Source organism: Phyllobates terribilis, unplaced genomic scaffold, assembly GCF_046119375.1.
Source record: "Phyllobates terribilis strain yellow unplaced genomic scaffold, ASM4611937v1 Scaffold_9__5_contigs__length_417890890, whole genome shotgun sequence".
Classification (NCBI taxonomy): domain Eukaryota; kingdom Metazoa; phylum Chordata; class Amphibia; order Anura; family Dendrobatidae; genus Phyllobates; species Phyllobates terribilis.
The window spans coordinates 73,881,272-73,896,137 of record NW_027362769.1 but is presented as its reverse complement, the minus strand read 5'-3'; the positions used below and the strand labels follow the sequence as shown (position 1 = coordinate 73,896,137).

The 14,866-nt window shown below is 44.0% G+C and overlaps 1 protein-coding gene across 4 annotated transcripts in view; it reads right to left on the bottom strand.

Moving 5' to 3' along the window:
* Nucleotides 1–14,866, bottom strand: part of LOC141161593 (uncharacterized) — a 674,484-nt gene that overhangs the window by 73,027 nt on the left and 586,591 nt on the right. For all 4 annotated transcript variants that reach the window (XM_073646616.1, XM_073646615.1, XM_073646612.1 and 1 more), the window contains 3 exons: nt 8,942–9,052; nt 6,928–7,015; nt 4,121–4,202 (listed from right to left, as the gene is read on the bottom strand). In XM_073646616.1, the coding sequence (XP_073502717.1) occupies nt 4,121–4,202; nt 6,928–7,015; nt 8,942–9,052 (281 nt within the window). The remainder of the gene's footprint in view (nt 1–4,120; nt 4,203–6,927; nt 7,016–8,941; nt 9,053–14,866) is intronic.

Below are 14,866 nucleotides of genomic sequence, written 5' to 3'. Positions count from 1 at the left end.
GACCGCGCTGGAGGGCCTCGCACGGAGGATGGCCCGGGTGCAGCGGGAGACGTTGGCGGAGTGGAGCCGAGAGATGGCCCAGCAGACCGGAACCCGTCAGCGGAGCACGCCGCCCGAGACGAGGAGACAGACCGCCTCTGAGGATGGCGCAGGAGGAATGAAGGCAGGAGACGGCGCCGAGAAGGGAGCTGAACGGACGGAGGCAGGTAAAGGGGACGTCTCTACCCCGAGCCGAGAAACCGTGTACCTGCCCCAGCTCCCCGTCGCAGAGCCCGAAGTTCCCCCTGCCGTGCCCGTCGCTGCATCGTCACCGCCGCAGGCTAGGCCTCAAGCAGTAACCGTGGCCGCGACCCCTGTGACGTCACGCGTTTCGACCCTGAGCGCGGCAAAGCAGGAAATACCATCGGCCTGGTCGCAAGGCCTAGTACCTCCGGGCGCCGCAATACCAAAAGCGCCCCCTACCTCCGCGGAGCCACCGGCCTGGTCGCAGGGCCGAGTAACCCAGGGCGCCGCCGTTCTTACGGTGCCCTTTGCCTTTAGGGTGCCCCAAGCCTGGTCGCAAGGCCTGGTCGACCCGGGCGCCGCTACCATCAACGCGCCCTCAACATCTAGAGTGCCGCACCTGGGTGAAGACCTGTTCGCCCAGCATACGTGCCCGGATGGGCAGCCCTTTGTATGGCCCCAGGAGTATATTCAGCTGGAACTCCAGAGAGCAAGGCCCATGTGCGAGCCCCTGATTCCGGCTCCGAAGCCCGTAAGGAGGACCTCGCCATCACTGGAGGAGATCCAGTTCGAGTGGGACCCCACCGGAGAAGACCTCATGGGGTTCACTCAGGAGACTCGGGCGGCCGCAGCGGAGCGTGCAGAGTGCTGCCGGCAGCAGCTCGAGGTCTTCGAGAGGGAGCGGAGAGAGAGGCGGGTCCGGGAACAGCAAATGCAGATAAGGAGCGCGGAGCAGAAGAGCCGGACCAGGAGGAAACCCCGTGCAGCTCATGGTCCCCGTGCCACCGGGACTGTGATAAAATTCAATATGCAGCACGGATGGGGCTTTATTAGAGACCATCAGACCCCCGGCGACGTCTTTGTAACCCGCAGAGACGTAGAAAGCCATCTGCCGGAGGGACACAGAGGTCGTGACCTGTACGTAGGGGACGAGGTCACCTTCACCCGGCACAAGTGTGCCAAAGGACCCTACGCCCTCCATGTGCATCGCCTGACGGAGGAGGAGCTGCGGTGTGAGGAGGAGCAAGAGGACCCGGACGGGTCTGAAGAATCTAAAGAAGGAGCAGGAGGACGCCGTCGTTGAAGTACGGTAGAGAGAGACTGTACATAGTTACCCGCCAGGGTATAAGAACTGTTCTAGTTAAAATATAGTCCCCGTTGGGACCAGCCAATTGAACTGAAACCCGTGTGTCCCTATTCCCACTGACCGAGGACTGAGAGCGGTCATTCCTCCCTAATACCTGGCCGAGGACTGAGAGCGGCCATATTTCCCTTGTATATAGTTGCGCTTCCTAAAGCGCCCCCTACCGGTTTTATAGGAAACTGTTTTCTTCCAAGAGAGACTGTCGCACCTTACCCGGTCACAAGTTGCACCGTGGCCGGAGGAACAAGAATGTTATTTATGAAAAGTTTTATATGAAAAGTTTGATAGCTGATAATATATATGATGTTTTATATGTTGATGTTTATGAAAAAAAAAAAAATTGTATGTTTTGATGTTTTGTTATCTTACAGCCCGAGGACGTGCTGTGGTTTACCAGGGGGGAATGTAGCACCCTGAGGATTCGGCTGCTACAGGGGTGTTGCACCTCAACCCAGAGGTGTGATATTTCACTCCCGGGTAAGGATGGAGTGTGGAACTGAGCTCAGTTAGCTGCATGCACTACACACATCCCATTTCCGAGGGACAGACCGATGGTACTCCCACTAGAGAAATGTGCAGGTACGACAGTGTCTGTTCCTGGCTGGAGTGGGAGGGGGGTGGAACATCCCAGTAGTGTAGGGGCAGATAGGGGGAGCAGCCTGGGTAAAGCTAGGAGCTCATTGGGTGCTGGTCACCTGAGCTCACACATAGAGGGAGTATATAAGGTGGGAACCATCTTAGATCAGAGTCAGTCTGTGAGACGTCAGTCTTTTGTAGAGGTTTGGTCAGTCTGAGAGAGCCTGAGAAGCAGAGAGAGAGGAGAAAGAAGGACCCAGAAGGGGGAGAAGAGGGAACTCCAAGAACCCAAAATTAGATCAGAGGGTGAAGAGTTGGCAACAGGGTACCGGATCCCAAGCTGGTGGAGGCTACAGCACACCTTAGCCAGAGACCGGAGGTCGTGGGCAGGATCTGCCACGACCACCCACTAAATCCACCCGGAAGGCAAACCAAGAATAGGGTCAGGGAACCCAGAGACAAGGGTTTACCAACAAGAGGCCCGAGGGAGCCGGACTTAGGTGGATCCCTGGTGGGGAAGGCCAGAGAGAAGGACAAGTCAGAAAGGGAGCTCAGGACCACGCTCCAGAATCACCTGGGGGTTGGCCGAGTCCAAGACCTGGTGGACGCAGCACGGCTCGGGCGGTCACTTAAGGCCAGAGTGACCACAAGAACAGCAGTAAGTAAAAACCCTGAACTGCACAGCCCGGCTCGGAGTCTTCTTAACATCCACACTGCACCACCACTACCACCATCCTCTACACCTGACCCCCTGAGGCTATACCCCTCCCGTTGGGGGTTATACTACCAGAGCTGCACAAGCACCACCAGCCTCAGCGGACCCTGCTGCAGCGGCGGCCGTATTGACCGCAAATCAACGGGTGGCGTAGTCGACACAAAGAACACTAATAACATCTGTAAGGACTGCCACACACTGAGCTTGACACCCTGGGCACGGACCGGGTCACCGCCACTCGGAGACTACAACCCCCATCTGATCCGGCTCCGGGTATCCCCCAAACAACACTGGCCCAGGGGGCGCGTCATATTTGTGTCTGAAATATCAGCGGCACACTTTTTTTTTTTTTTGGGGGGGGGGCACCAAAAGGTTAATAAGATTGGTATTTGTACATTGTGAAGGAGGAAAAAAAAAAGAGGATTTAGATAAAAAAAATGGATTTTTCCTGGCCCCCGGGACCTGGAGCTAAGTCCAGCATTTCAGCAACAGGAGCAGCACACAGGACTGTAATGCAGCGTTTGCTGGTATAACCACTGCGTCTCCTATACAGCCTGCCTGCCTGCCTGCCTGATATACCTGGGATGGATATTAGTCCTGAGAAGGACTGTTTGTTTGATCTGGCAGCCTTTACAGACCCTACACTAACTATTTTGCAGGATATATCTCTCCCTAAATCAGCAGCGCTGTCCCTACACTGTCTGATCCGGAGCGACTGTGTCCAAGATGGCGGCGCCCGGTTTTAAATACTCGAGGTGACGCTGTGCGGCCAGCCAATCACTGTAATGCCCACAAACAACATGGCTGCGGCATTACAGTGACTGGCTGGCAATCCCTGCATGTTCATTGGCTCTGTAAAGAGCGCCAAACATGCAGGGCGGAGACCCGAGCTCCCGCCCGAGTAACCCGGAAATGCTCGGTGCTCGCCGAACATCCCGAGTAGCGTGATGCTCGGGCGAGTACTGAGCAGTGTCGAGCATGTTCGCTCAACACTAATGGTTGCCTCTAACCTTATTCAAAAACCTATGTAAGACCCAGTACCTCTGAAGTTACCCTTCAAGAAAAGAAACAACTAGTTTTGCAACTCTTTTGTTCCCCTCTGTTAGGGCCTGTTGGATGTCTTGGAATACAAGGTAAAGACTCTGTACCCAGGAACAGACTTTGGTTCAATCTGGTAATGCCTTGGGATCACATTGGCAAGCCAGAGCATGGCAAGTCTGATTTGTTACATACTGACTTTTTACTTGTCAAGTGACAGAGACTGTAAAGGTACATCTTCGATATTTAGCACAAACATATTACATAGTATAGATGCTGAAAAAGTTGAGCTTCATTTGATTAGGCAGACTCCTGCAATGTTTCATTAAATTGCAAATAAAACTACTATAGAGTTACTCTAGCAGCCAAGAACACGATGCACATAGATTCTTAATAGTATAATGTAACCATGTGCTGCCTCTTACCTCTTTCTTGGTGCTGACAACCTTTTAAAAACATCATCTTTACAGTATTTCTTTTTTATTAATTTTGGAGGCTGTGGATCAACTAAAATGAAAACGTAAAAAAAAGCATGTTTTCATTAAGAAAAAGTTGAAAGTGTGTGTTTCAAGATATAAGTACTATATATATAACTTTCACAAGTGTTTATTTAAAATGTCATGCATAAGTGTAACTACAGCCATAAAAGTTTCCATGATGCTGATCTTAGTGCAAGCAATTCAGGTGTCTACTTGGAGGGTTACAGATTTATAACCTAAATGTAAAACAATCCATTTATTAGTAAGTCAAAAGTTCGTTTTATAGCCAATGTTTAACATTATTTGTTTATTTAAAGGGATTTTCCCATGAACAAAGTTAATTTTAATCAATAGATTTTGGAATAATAATAATTTCCACAATTGGATGTGTTTAAATAAAATGTTCATGTCCTGAGATAATCTTATAAATGTGCCCCTGCTGTGTACTGTGTAATGGCTGTGTCTGACTCTGCTGGAGCATGGTCTGATCATATCACATCTCCTGGGGAGGGGAAGAGAAAAAAGTATACAGTCATTACAGCAGGGGATCACAAATAATTCTTTCTTTGAGATATTTGAGGTAAAACATTTTTTAAAAAACAGGCAGGGGAATGCTATATCTCACAAAAATGATTAGCTGTGATTCCTTGCTATAATGTCTGTATAATATTTTACATCCTCCCCTGCCCAGGAGATGTGGTATGATCAGACAATGTTCCTACATGGTCAGACACAGCCATTACACATTACATAGCAGGGGCACATTTGTAAGATTATCTCAGCACAGGAACATTTTATTTACACACATCCAATTGTGGAAATTATTATTATTCCAATATGTATTTACTAAAATCAACTTTGAAATTAACTATGTTTGTAGGAAAACCCCTTTAACTTAAAAGAATACTTTTGTATTTAGTGGTGGCAGTCATTTTTGTAAATATGGAAACAGGAAGTGCAGCCACTTCTGAAGTGCCTCTCAGCTACTGATGGTGCACGGTCACTATGTTAATGATTTATTAAACTGTTAAAATTCCAATTAAGAAACATCCTGACTGCACCCCTTATTGTTAGGCTAGGTTCACGCAGATACAGTGCTCTCCGCTAAGCATTACAATGGAATTTCTATTGGAATCCTCAAAAACAGGATTCAAATGAGTATTCCGAAAGAGCTATTCACATCAATGAAGCCGACGGAGTTACTTTGGACACTATCTTGCCTGCATCCTGGCAGAGTACATCTTTTTCAAACATGCACAAAAAGATGGTAGACAACTTGGTTGTGCATGTCTAAAAAAGATGAATGCTGGCAGGATGGAGAACAGGCAGTGCCCAAAGTGACTGCCTCAGCTTCATCGATGAGAATTGCTCCATCCATGCTCTTAGTGGAGAGCACTATATGTGTGTGAAACAGTATTACTTTTGTAAAAATGTGCATGGAACTAAATGTAAATATGTAAGTAAAACAAACATAAAAGTAAAATTTTGGCAATTGCTCATTTAGTGTCAAGGGTGTGTCAAGTGTAATATACAGTCAGTCACTCTGGATCTGGCTGTAGAAGGTCACTGCGCTTGGCATTGCAGACACCTTCCTTATCCTTCTTCCTTTAAGATCCAGCAGTGACCTCCCTCCTGCTGCTGATTGACACATCCTTGCATGAGAGTTTAAGAACACCCAGTTTGCTCTAGGCAATCGCCGGTGATACTTCTATGTATCTTTGCACATGCTTGGAGCACTAGCTGTTGGCTGGCATCTTCTCTGGTGCCCTTGGAGGACAGTTGGCGTTACTCTTCTGGTGTCTGCTCAAGCTAAGTTTATCCCCTTTGTTTGTCTACCTTGTTGTCTTTAGTTTGTAGTGGGGCCTGACCAGTGCTCACCCCTCCCCCTCCCTATCTAGGGATAAGCTCTAGGGAGATACAGAGTTTAGGGTCCTCCTGATCAGCGATATGTGTGGAACCTATATAGGGACGGTAGAGTAGGCAGGGTGTTATTAGATCTGCCTAGGGGTCTCCACTCCCCCTTTCCCTAGTGTTTGGGCTTCTTCCCCCTCTTCCCTTTGTGTTGCACTTAGTCTTTCCCACACCTTGCGTGACATTTAGCCTACAATCATCATTAGGGAGAGCTTCTTACATCTTACATTGTGAATTCAGGTCAGGAAGAGATGCAGGAATCCATATGCAATGCGCTACACCCAGTGGTGCCTACAAGCAGCTATACTGGTATAATTGAACTCTGTTTATGTGTCCAAAAGTCTTACATACACAATAGATAGTTGCCAGCTGAACGAACATTTGGCCGATTGCTATCTCTCCCAAGTCTCACACACACAGAAACTGCTTGGACAGTGGTTATCTCCTGGAGAACAAAAGGATCGGAAATCCAACATGCCAGATCATTCTTTTCTCAGCATCATCTGTCATGGGGGAGTAGGGAGGCCCCCACACACATTAGGCTGTGGGACGATCCTGACAATATTGGCGCTTTGGCTGACATTTGTCTAATGTGTATGTGAGACTTAAGAAAACAGTGGATTGGTTTTCATTTCATACATGCTGCCAGCTATATCGATGATTTATATTGAATTAGGAAGAAAATCTATTTATTACCTGTCATAGATTATTATCTCCCATGATATTGAAGGATCTGGCATGTTAAAATTCAAAATGCCTGATCCTTCTTTTGCCTCAACATCTATCATCCGTCAAGATTTGAGGATAAAACATTACAAAATATTCTCATGAAAATCACCTACCTCTTATATGTCTAGATGCAGAACGTTCTCTGTACCCTGGTAAATAGTAATCCAGTTTCCAGTTGAGATCCCACCGAGTTCTCTCTCCCTGGACATTCAAATACAAACAATATCACAAACATGTATAATGATGGGATTATACTGCAAAGATAAGATTGTGTGCAACTGTTTAGAAAAAAATAGTTAAGCAAGATATTCTACATAGAGGCCTGAAAAAGGGCAAAAAAAACCATACCGAGACTTATATACAATATTTCTGTCCTGGGGTGTACATCAGGAAATCCTCATGGCATAAACCTCTAACAGAAGACTCAAAAGTGGTGTTAACCAGTACTAAGATACATTATTTTTAAATTACTATATTATTTTTTTCTACCATTATATTTGATATTATATGCTATATTTTTGGCTTATAGTAATTGCCATTACTAAAGTGTCAAATGATCTTCTGAAAGCTAAAAATGATGGCTTGTTAGCAACTACTCTCCACAGATTTCTCTGGATCTCTCTACTGCATTTGCGATTGTATACCACCAACTTCCATCATTCTCCTTTGGTTCCTCAGACTTCTCTGACAACTCAATTGATATATTTTATGTTGACTCTTCTGCTTAACCTCTTCCCCTTGCTGTTGGGGGTTCCTCAAGGATCAGTCCTAGGTCTCCTCCTCTTTTCTCTGTACACAACTCATCCTGGGCAAACTATTAGCATATTTAGCTTTCTAATCAATTACATATTTAGCTTTCTACTCAAATACTCAATTACATATTTTTTCCTGTGATATGAGTCCTACACTACTACAAAACAGAAGTGATTGGCTGTCAGCCATCTCTAACATTATGAGACAGAAAGAAGGAGATTGCGGTATCGTTCAGGCGCTGTCGTGAGGAAAGACAAGCAAAGTTAAGGTAAAATCGATGTTTTGTTAAGCTAAGCGTTTTGGGGACAGTCCATCAAAACGTGTAGTGTAATAAAACGGTGATTTTACCTCGACTTTGCTTGTCCTTCTTCACAGCAGCTCCTGGACAATACCACAACCTCCTTCTTTCTGGCTCAAGTACTTTTATTGCTCCATCTACTCCTTGAGAAAGCCACTAGGCGAAACGTATGTTGGAGCTGAGCGCTGGGACAGTTATATCCGGTATTATTACTTCTATTTATCTATCTCTATTTGGTGGCTGTTACTTTGTAGCAGGGTCCATTACCTAATCCCCAGTATGGATGCACTATAGATATATGTATTATTCCACAGTTCATACATTATTTTGTGCCCACATTGGTCTTGGGTTTTGTATTATTATATTTACTAGGGACATCATTATATATTGTGCCATCGTGGATATTTTTTTACCGGGCTTATGCAATATTCTGTATCCATCATGTTTTACAATCATGTAATCCTTACCGATTTATTGTACCCATGAAACCTACATTTTCCTGTGATTTGTTCTCTGTGTGTTGTTTCCCCCCTTCATAACTATTTTACTGGTCTGCCTATTGGCAGCTTTTAACAATGAATTAGTAAAAAAATATTCTTTTACTACTATATTGGTGTTATTCTACTTAATTTGTTGTACATATTTTTTGTTCCATGCTGAGGCATTTTGAAAGGGTGGTCGTGCAGCAGCCCTTTGTGGATCAAACACAGTCTTCTGGAGTGTTGTGCCTGTGAGCAATATCCATATCCTGAGGTTTTCATTCGAATATCAATTCACACATGGAGCTCTCTTCTTTTTCCTTCTCTCATCTCCAACATTATTTCCTCTCTCTGTCTAAAACTGAATCTTTCATATAATGAATTTTTTTTTCTATACCAACCTACCTAAACCTTATGTTTCTATACCAGTTTATAGTACTACCAATACTCCAGTGAGGTGCACTTACTGTATTTGAATTTTGTTTGATTCAGATCTTTCCTTCACTCCCTGTATTTAATCACTTGCCATCTGTACCTTAAATATATCTTGAAAATTCAACATTTACTGACTGTGGAAGCAGCAAAAAAAGAACTTACCAAAGTTTCCATTTTATACAAGAGTTCTTCTATATTGTTCTTCGTTGTCTGAATGTCTTGCTCGGTGAGTATAGGCTTTTCTCTCCTCGGTGTGTAACAGATACATCGCAGCTACAGAGAATAAAAACATTTAAATAAGTTCTAAATATCTATGTTTATCATGATTTTAATAACTTAATGTGTTTAATAATTAAATAAAAAGTATTCTTTTTAACTTGCACAATTTGTTTCTATTGAATACAGTCTTTTCGTTCTCTGAATGTATGAATGAAAATGTTTTCTCTGGTTGCTATAACTACATCCAGTGAGATTTATTCTGTATCATGAACATAAAATACTATAAGCAAATGTTTTCCTTTGAGAAGGAACTGACACTTTTTCTGTCTTTTCAACTTTTTCCCTGGGTGGGGTTCTTAAAGTAATCCCATAGTGGCAAAGAACATCCACAATTGCAGTTTTAGTGGTCAAAGTTTGTGTTTGCACGACTTTATGAAAGTTGTACAGGTGGTGATAGATCTCAGTCCTAACCTTATAAATCCATGAATGAGTAACAAGTACATCTTCAGCCTTATTCAAGAGAAAGGAATCCCCTGCACTCGCAATGGTAAAAGTTGCAAAATTTTTATTTTTGTATTGTGCAAGAAAACACATGGGGTGTGAAGTAGAATGGGGTGTGAAGTAGAATGGAGTGTGAAGACAAAAAAGTGACAAACAAAAAGGACGTTTCAACTCCTGTCTTTGTTGTAGATTCAATAGCGCAATATTCTGACTATTGCTGGTATTGCTTGCCATACCCTACTCATACACTTATCTATTGGACTCAGCCACTCTACAACAAAGACCCGAAAAGGATCGAAATGCAGAATGAGGTAAAGACTCCTGTAATGTCAGGTCCTAGTCCCCAGAAAATCTGCTCAGATGGCGGAGAACCTATGGAGGTTGGGTCGAAGTCGCTCCCCTCTCAGGAAAGAGACTGGAGGTTCGCTGAGGGATTGTGTCTTTATTGTGGTAAAGCTGACCATTTGATTAAGTATTGTGAGCTTCGTTTAAGTAAAAAAAAAAAAAGGTCAGGTACGCCCATATAACTTGTATACGCTCTGCAGGAGTATTTCTTTCAAGGAGTACTACTTTGCAGGAAAATTTGGTTGAATTTCAGGTATTTGTGGATTGTGGTTCAACACTTAATGTGATTGATAAAGGGTTTTTGGAAAAACTTAAATTGAAATCCAAACCTTTGTCATCACCTATTTCTGTGATTGCAATTGATAACACTCCCTTGAAATGTATTACTCACAAGGTTGCTGCATTTCCCCTCACTATCAATAGACTTCACCAAGAAATTTTGGACTTGGTTGTTTTGGATAATTTGCCCTCTCTGGTTGTTCTAGGATTGCCTTGGTTAAAACTGCACAATCCTTTGCTGGACTGGTCTACTGATATGATAAAGTCTTGGAGTCTGAAGTGCTATGATAAATGTAATGGTCACATTGCTGCTGTGAAAAAAGGGGAATTACCTGTACCTATTCAAGATTTTTGGAGGTTCTTTTTGGAGGAGGAGTCGCAAGTTTTACCTCCTCATAGGGATTATGATTGCGCCATTGAGTTTGTTCCGGGAGCTACTCTTCTCAAGAGTCGCTTGTTTAATCTGACTATCCCTGAAAGAAAGGCCTTTGGGGAGTACATACAGACTAGCCTGGCTGCTGGTCACATTAGACCTTCTAAGTCGCCTGTGGCAGTTGGATTTTTCTTTGTTAAAAAAAAGGACGGGGGTTTACGTCCATGTCTGGATTTTCGTGAAATTAATAAGATTACCGTACGCAAATCCTACCCATTGCCGTTAATTGCTGACTTGTTTAACCAGTTAGAGGGGGCCAAGTGGTTCTCTAAGATTGATCTCCGAGGGGCATACAATTTGTTACGAGTGAAGGAGGGTGATGAATGGAAAACTGCTTTTAACACTCCGGTAGGTCATTTTGAGAATCTGGTGATGCCTTTTGGTCTTACCAATGCACCTGCATTTTTTCAGAACCTTATTAATGACATCCTGAGACCTTTGATTGGTAAGAATGTGGTTGTGTATTTAGATGACATTTTGATTTATTCGCCAGATCTGGAGTCCCATTGGCAAAGTGTACGTGAAGTTTTGCAGTTATTGAGTGATAATTCACTCTTTGCTAAGCTGGAGAAATGTGAGTTGGCTGTGCAGAAAATTACTTTTTTGGGCTACATTGTCTCCAGCGACGGCTTTGAGATGGACCCGGTGAAGGTTCAGGCTCTGCAGGAATGGCCTAGGCCTATTGGTTTGAAATCTATACAGAGATTTTTGGGTTTTGCCAATTATTACAGGAAATTCATTAAGAATTTTTCTGTAATTGTTAAGCCTTTAACCGATCTCCCCAGGAAAGGTGCGAATACAGTCCAGTGGATTACTGAGGCCATTGAAGCGTTTAAGTATCTCAAAGAAAGGGTCAGTTCTGCCCCTATCCTTATGCAGCCTGATAGTACCAAGCCTTTTTTGGTCCAGGTTGATGCTTCATCGGTGGGGGTCTGAGCAGTTTTGTCTCAGGAGAACAGGGATGGAGTACATCTTGTGCCTTCTTTTCGAAAAAAATTTCGGAAACAGAACTGAATTATGATGTTGGAAATCAGGAGTTGCTGGCTATTAAACTCGCGTTTGAACATTGGCGTCATTTTTTGGAAGGCGCTAGATTTCCTATTCAGGTTTTCACAGATCCTAAGAATTTGATCTATCTGGATGCTGCCAAGCGCTTGAATGCCCGTCAAGCTAGGTGGGCACTTTTTCTTTCTCGGTTTCATTATTCTGTTACCTATATCCCTGGTACTAAGAATGTTAAAGCCGATGCTTTATCTCGCAGCTTCTCTCCTACGGTCGGTGCCAAGGAGGAGGAGAATATTTTACAGAAAGGAGTTGTGGTGGCGGCATTGGACTCCATTTTGGAGAATGGGATTCTGAAAGCTCAAGATGATGCTCTATCTAACACTCCCCATGGGAGGTTGTTCGTGCCTAGAACCTTTAGGAGAGATTTGTTTATGGAGTGTCGTGAGTCTCGGTTTGCAGGTCATCCAGGAATTTCTGAGACTATAAGACTTATCAGTCGCAGTTTTTGGTGGCCTGGATGGCAGAAAGAAGTCATCAAGTGGGTGCGTCAATGTACTGTGTGTACTAGGTCAAAGGCTTCACATACTCGTGCTGCGGGGTTGCTTTGCCCTCTGGAGGTTCCTAGTGCGCCTTGGACGCATCTCACAATGGATTTTATTATTGATCTGCCTGTGTCCGAGGGTTTTACTGTCATCTGGGTGGTCGTGGACCGTTTTAGTAAGATGTGTCATTTGGTTCCATTCATTAAGTTGCCCTGCACCAAGACTCTCGCTAAGGCGTTTGTTAAGGAGATTGTCAAGCTTCATGGCATTCCCACGGATATTGTTTCTGATAGAGGACCGCAGTTTGTGGCTCGCTTTTGGCGTGCTTTTTGTGACAGGTTGGGAGTCCATTTGTCATTTTCGTCTGGTTATCATCCTGAGTCTAATGGATAGACTGAAAGAAAGAACCAGGATGTACAGTAAAACAGTTCTTGCGTTGTTTTGTGGCGGACAATAAAGAGGTGTGGTCTGAGATTCTGCCTCTCGCAGAATTTGCTCTTAACAATCATACATCCTCCTCAGCTGGGTGTTCTCCTTTTTTTTGTTGTACTGGGAGACATCCGTCTTTTGGTTCGTTCTCCAAATTGGGGTCGGCGGTACCGGAGGAGGAGAATTTTTCCGGTGATTTGGAGAGAGTTTAGACTAATGAACGTTGCAACCTTCAAGAGGCTAACAAGAAGTCCAAGAAGTATTTTGACAGGAAACGTGAGGAGGTTTTGTTTACTGTGGGTAACAAGGTTTGGTTGTCCTCAAGGAACTTGCGGTTGAGGATTCCCTCTAAAAAACTGGGTACTAAGTTTGAGGGTCCATTTAAAGTGCTTCAGGTTATTAACCTGTCTGCGGTTAGGTTGGATGTTCCTACTTCCTGGAAGATTAATCCTGTGTTTCATGTTTCCTTGTTGAAAAAAGCTGATGTATCTGATAGGGATGCCACTGTCACAGTTCCTTCTGTGGTGGAAGATGGCGAATATGAAATTTCTCGTATCTTGAATTCTAGATGGCATAGAGGGAGATTACAGTATCTTGTCTCCAGGAAGGGTTTCAGTCCCGAAGATAACTCCTGGGTAAGGACGGATAATTTCTCTGCTCCTAGGCTTGTTAGAGCTTTCCACAAGAGGTTTCCGGATAGGCCTGGGTCTGGAGGATCCGGAGGATCCTCATAAAAGAGGGGGTACTGTTAGAACCCTCCTGTTTGTTTTTTCCATCTTGTGTTTTGCGGTCACGTGACCATCTGCCTTTATATTCCAGCTCCGCCCTTATGGCTGGTCTGGACTTCAGTGTTGTTTGACTGTTTTTCTAGCCTGGTGCTTCGGTGCCTATCTCTGTCAGTTCGCTTGGTCCTTCAGGGACCTCTAGTACCTTTTTGTCAGTTTGTCTTTTTGTGTTCTGCAACAACTTCTCTGTTTAGGAAGTGTCCCATTTTTGTTCCAGTCCTTAGTTCTTTTAGTGACCCCTCCCCTTGTGCTATAGGTCTTCGTTCAGACTAGCCGAGGACTAAGGCGGGTCTGTTCGCTAGGAACAGGCAGCCTGCTACATCGTAGGGATTCAGCTTAGTCTTACTGTAGGGACAGTTTTCCCCTATATTTCCTTAGTACATGTTGCAGATCATAACTGTGTAGTCCCAGCTTTCAACTCTGCCCTGAGCTGAATCTTTCCCAGTCTGTAGACCTTGCCTCTCCAGACCACAATACAGAGAAAAAAAACAGGACTCAACATTTAAACCATGCTCAGCCACACCCTGAGGGGTGGTATGGAGGTATGGTGAATAACATCCCTCCCATCTCTATGTCATTCACATAAAACCACACCCTTTAAAAGTGTTAACCCCAGCATACAACATGCTGGCAGAAATTCAGTAGTTCTCAGTTCACACAGGAGAGCAACCTGAGTGACACATACCTCCCCTCGTATATTACACCAGTGACTCTGTTACAGTGAATAACTGTCATCTAAATGAGCCCATATCATTCAGTTTGCATACAGTTGCCACTATTCATAGTTCCAAGTTCAAAAATGCCAAAAAAAACACACAGAAAGATTTTGCTAAAAATGAAAGGAATTCAGCAGGCATATACTATTGGGGACCAGAAGAGTAACTAGTGTAAGTAATTGCAATCACACCAATGTTCTATAGCCTAGGAGTCCCAATAAATGCAAACTAATACTATTGAAGATCTGTGACAGTTTGGGTCCCTGTTGGAGACTTAATATTGAGGCCCATGAGCTGTCAGTTACACCAATTTCAATGACCTATCTTTATGATAGGTCATCAATATGAGATGGGTGGGTGTTTTGCACCAATCAGCTACTAGCAAAAGTACCTGCAATGCCCAGCTTTTCTCAATGGGAAGTGACCACTGCCAAGTAATGCACATTGGCTCCTATTTGAAAGTATAGTAGTTGATCTGCAGTACCCATCAGCGAGTACTACACATTGAATGTAGCTATGCTGAGCAGCTGATCAGTGCAGGTGCCAGGTGTTGAACCAACAATAATCTGACATTGATGAGATCTATCTACAGGATAGGGCATCAATATAATATGCCTGGAAAACCCCTTTAATATTTATTGCAAGAGAGGAATAGAGGAGAGCATTTATAATTCGTTTACATCTACAATTGACAATATTACGCTGAATATCTTGTTGCTTGTCCATAATTTGCTTCGTTTGGAGATTCCCTTTTAGCATTCCTACATTCTTGATTGTTATTTATTGGAGTTGTACGGTTAAATTATGGACCAGGAATAAATTTCAAGAATACC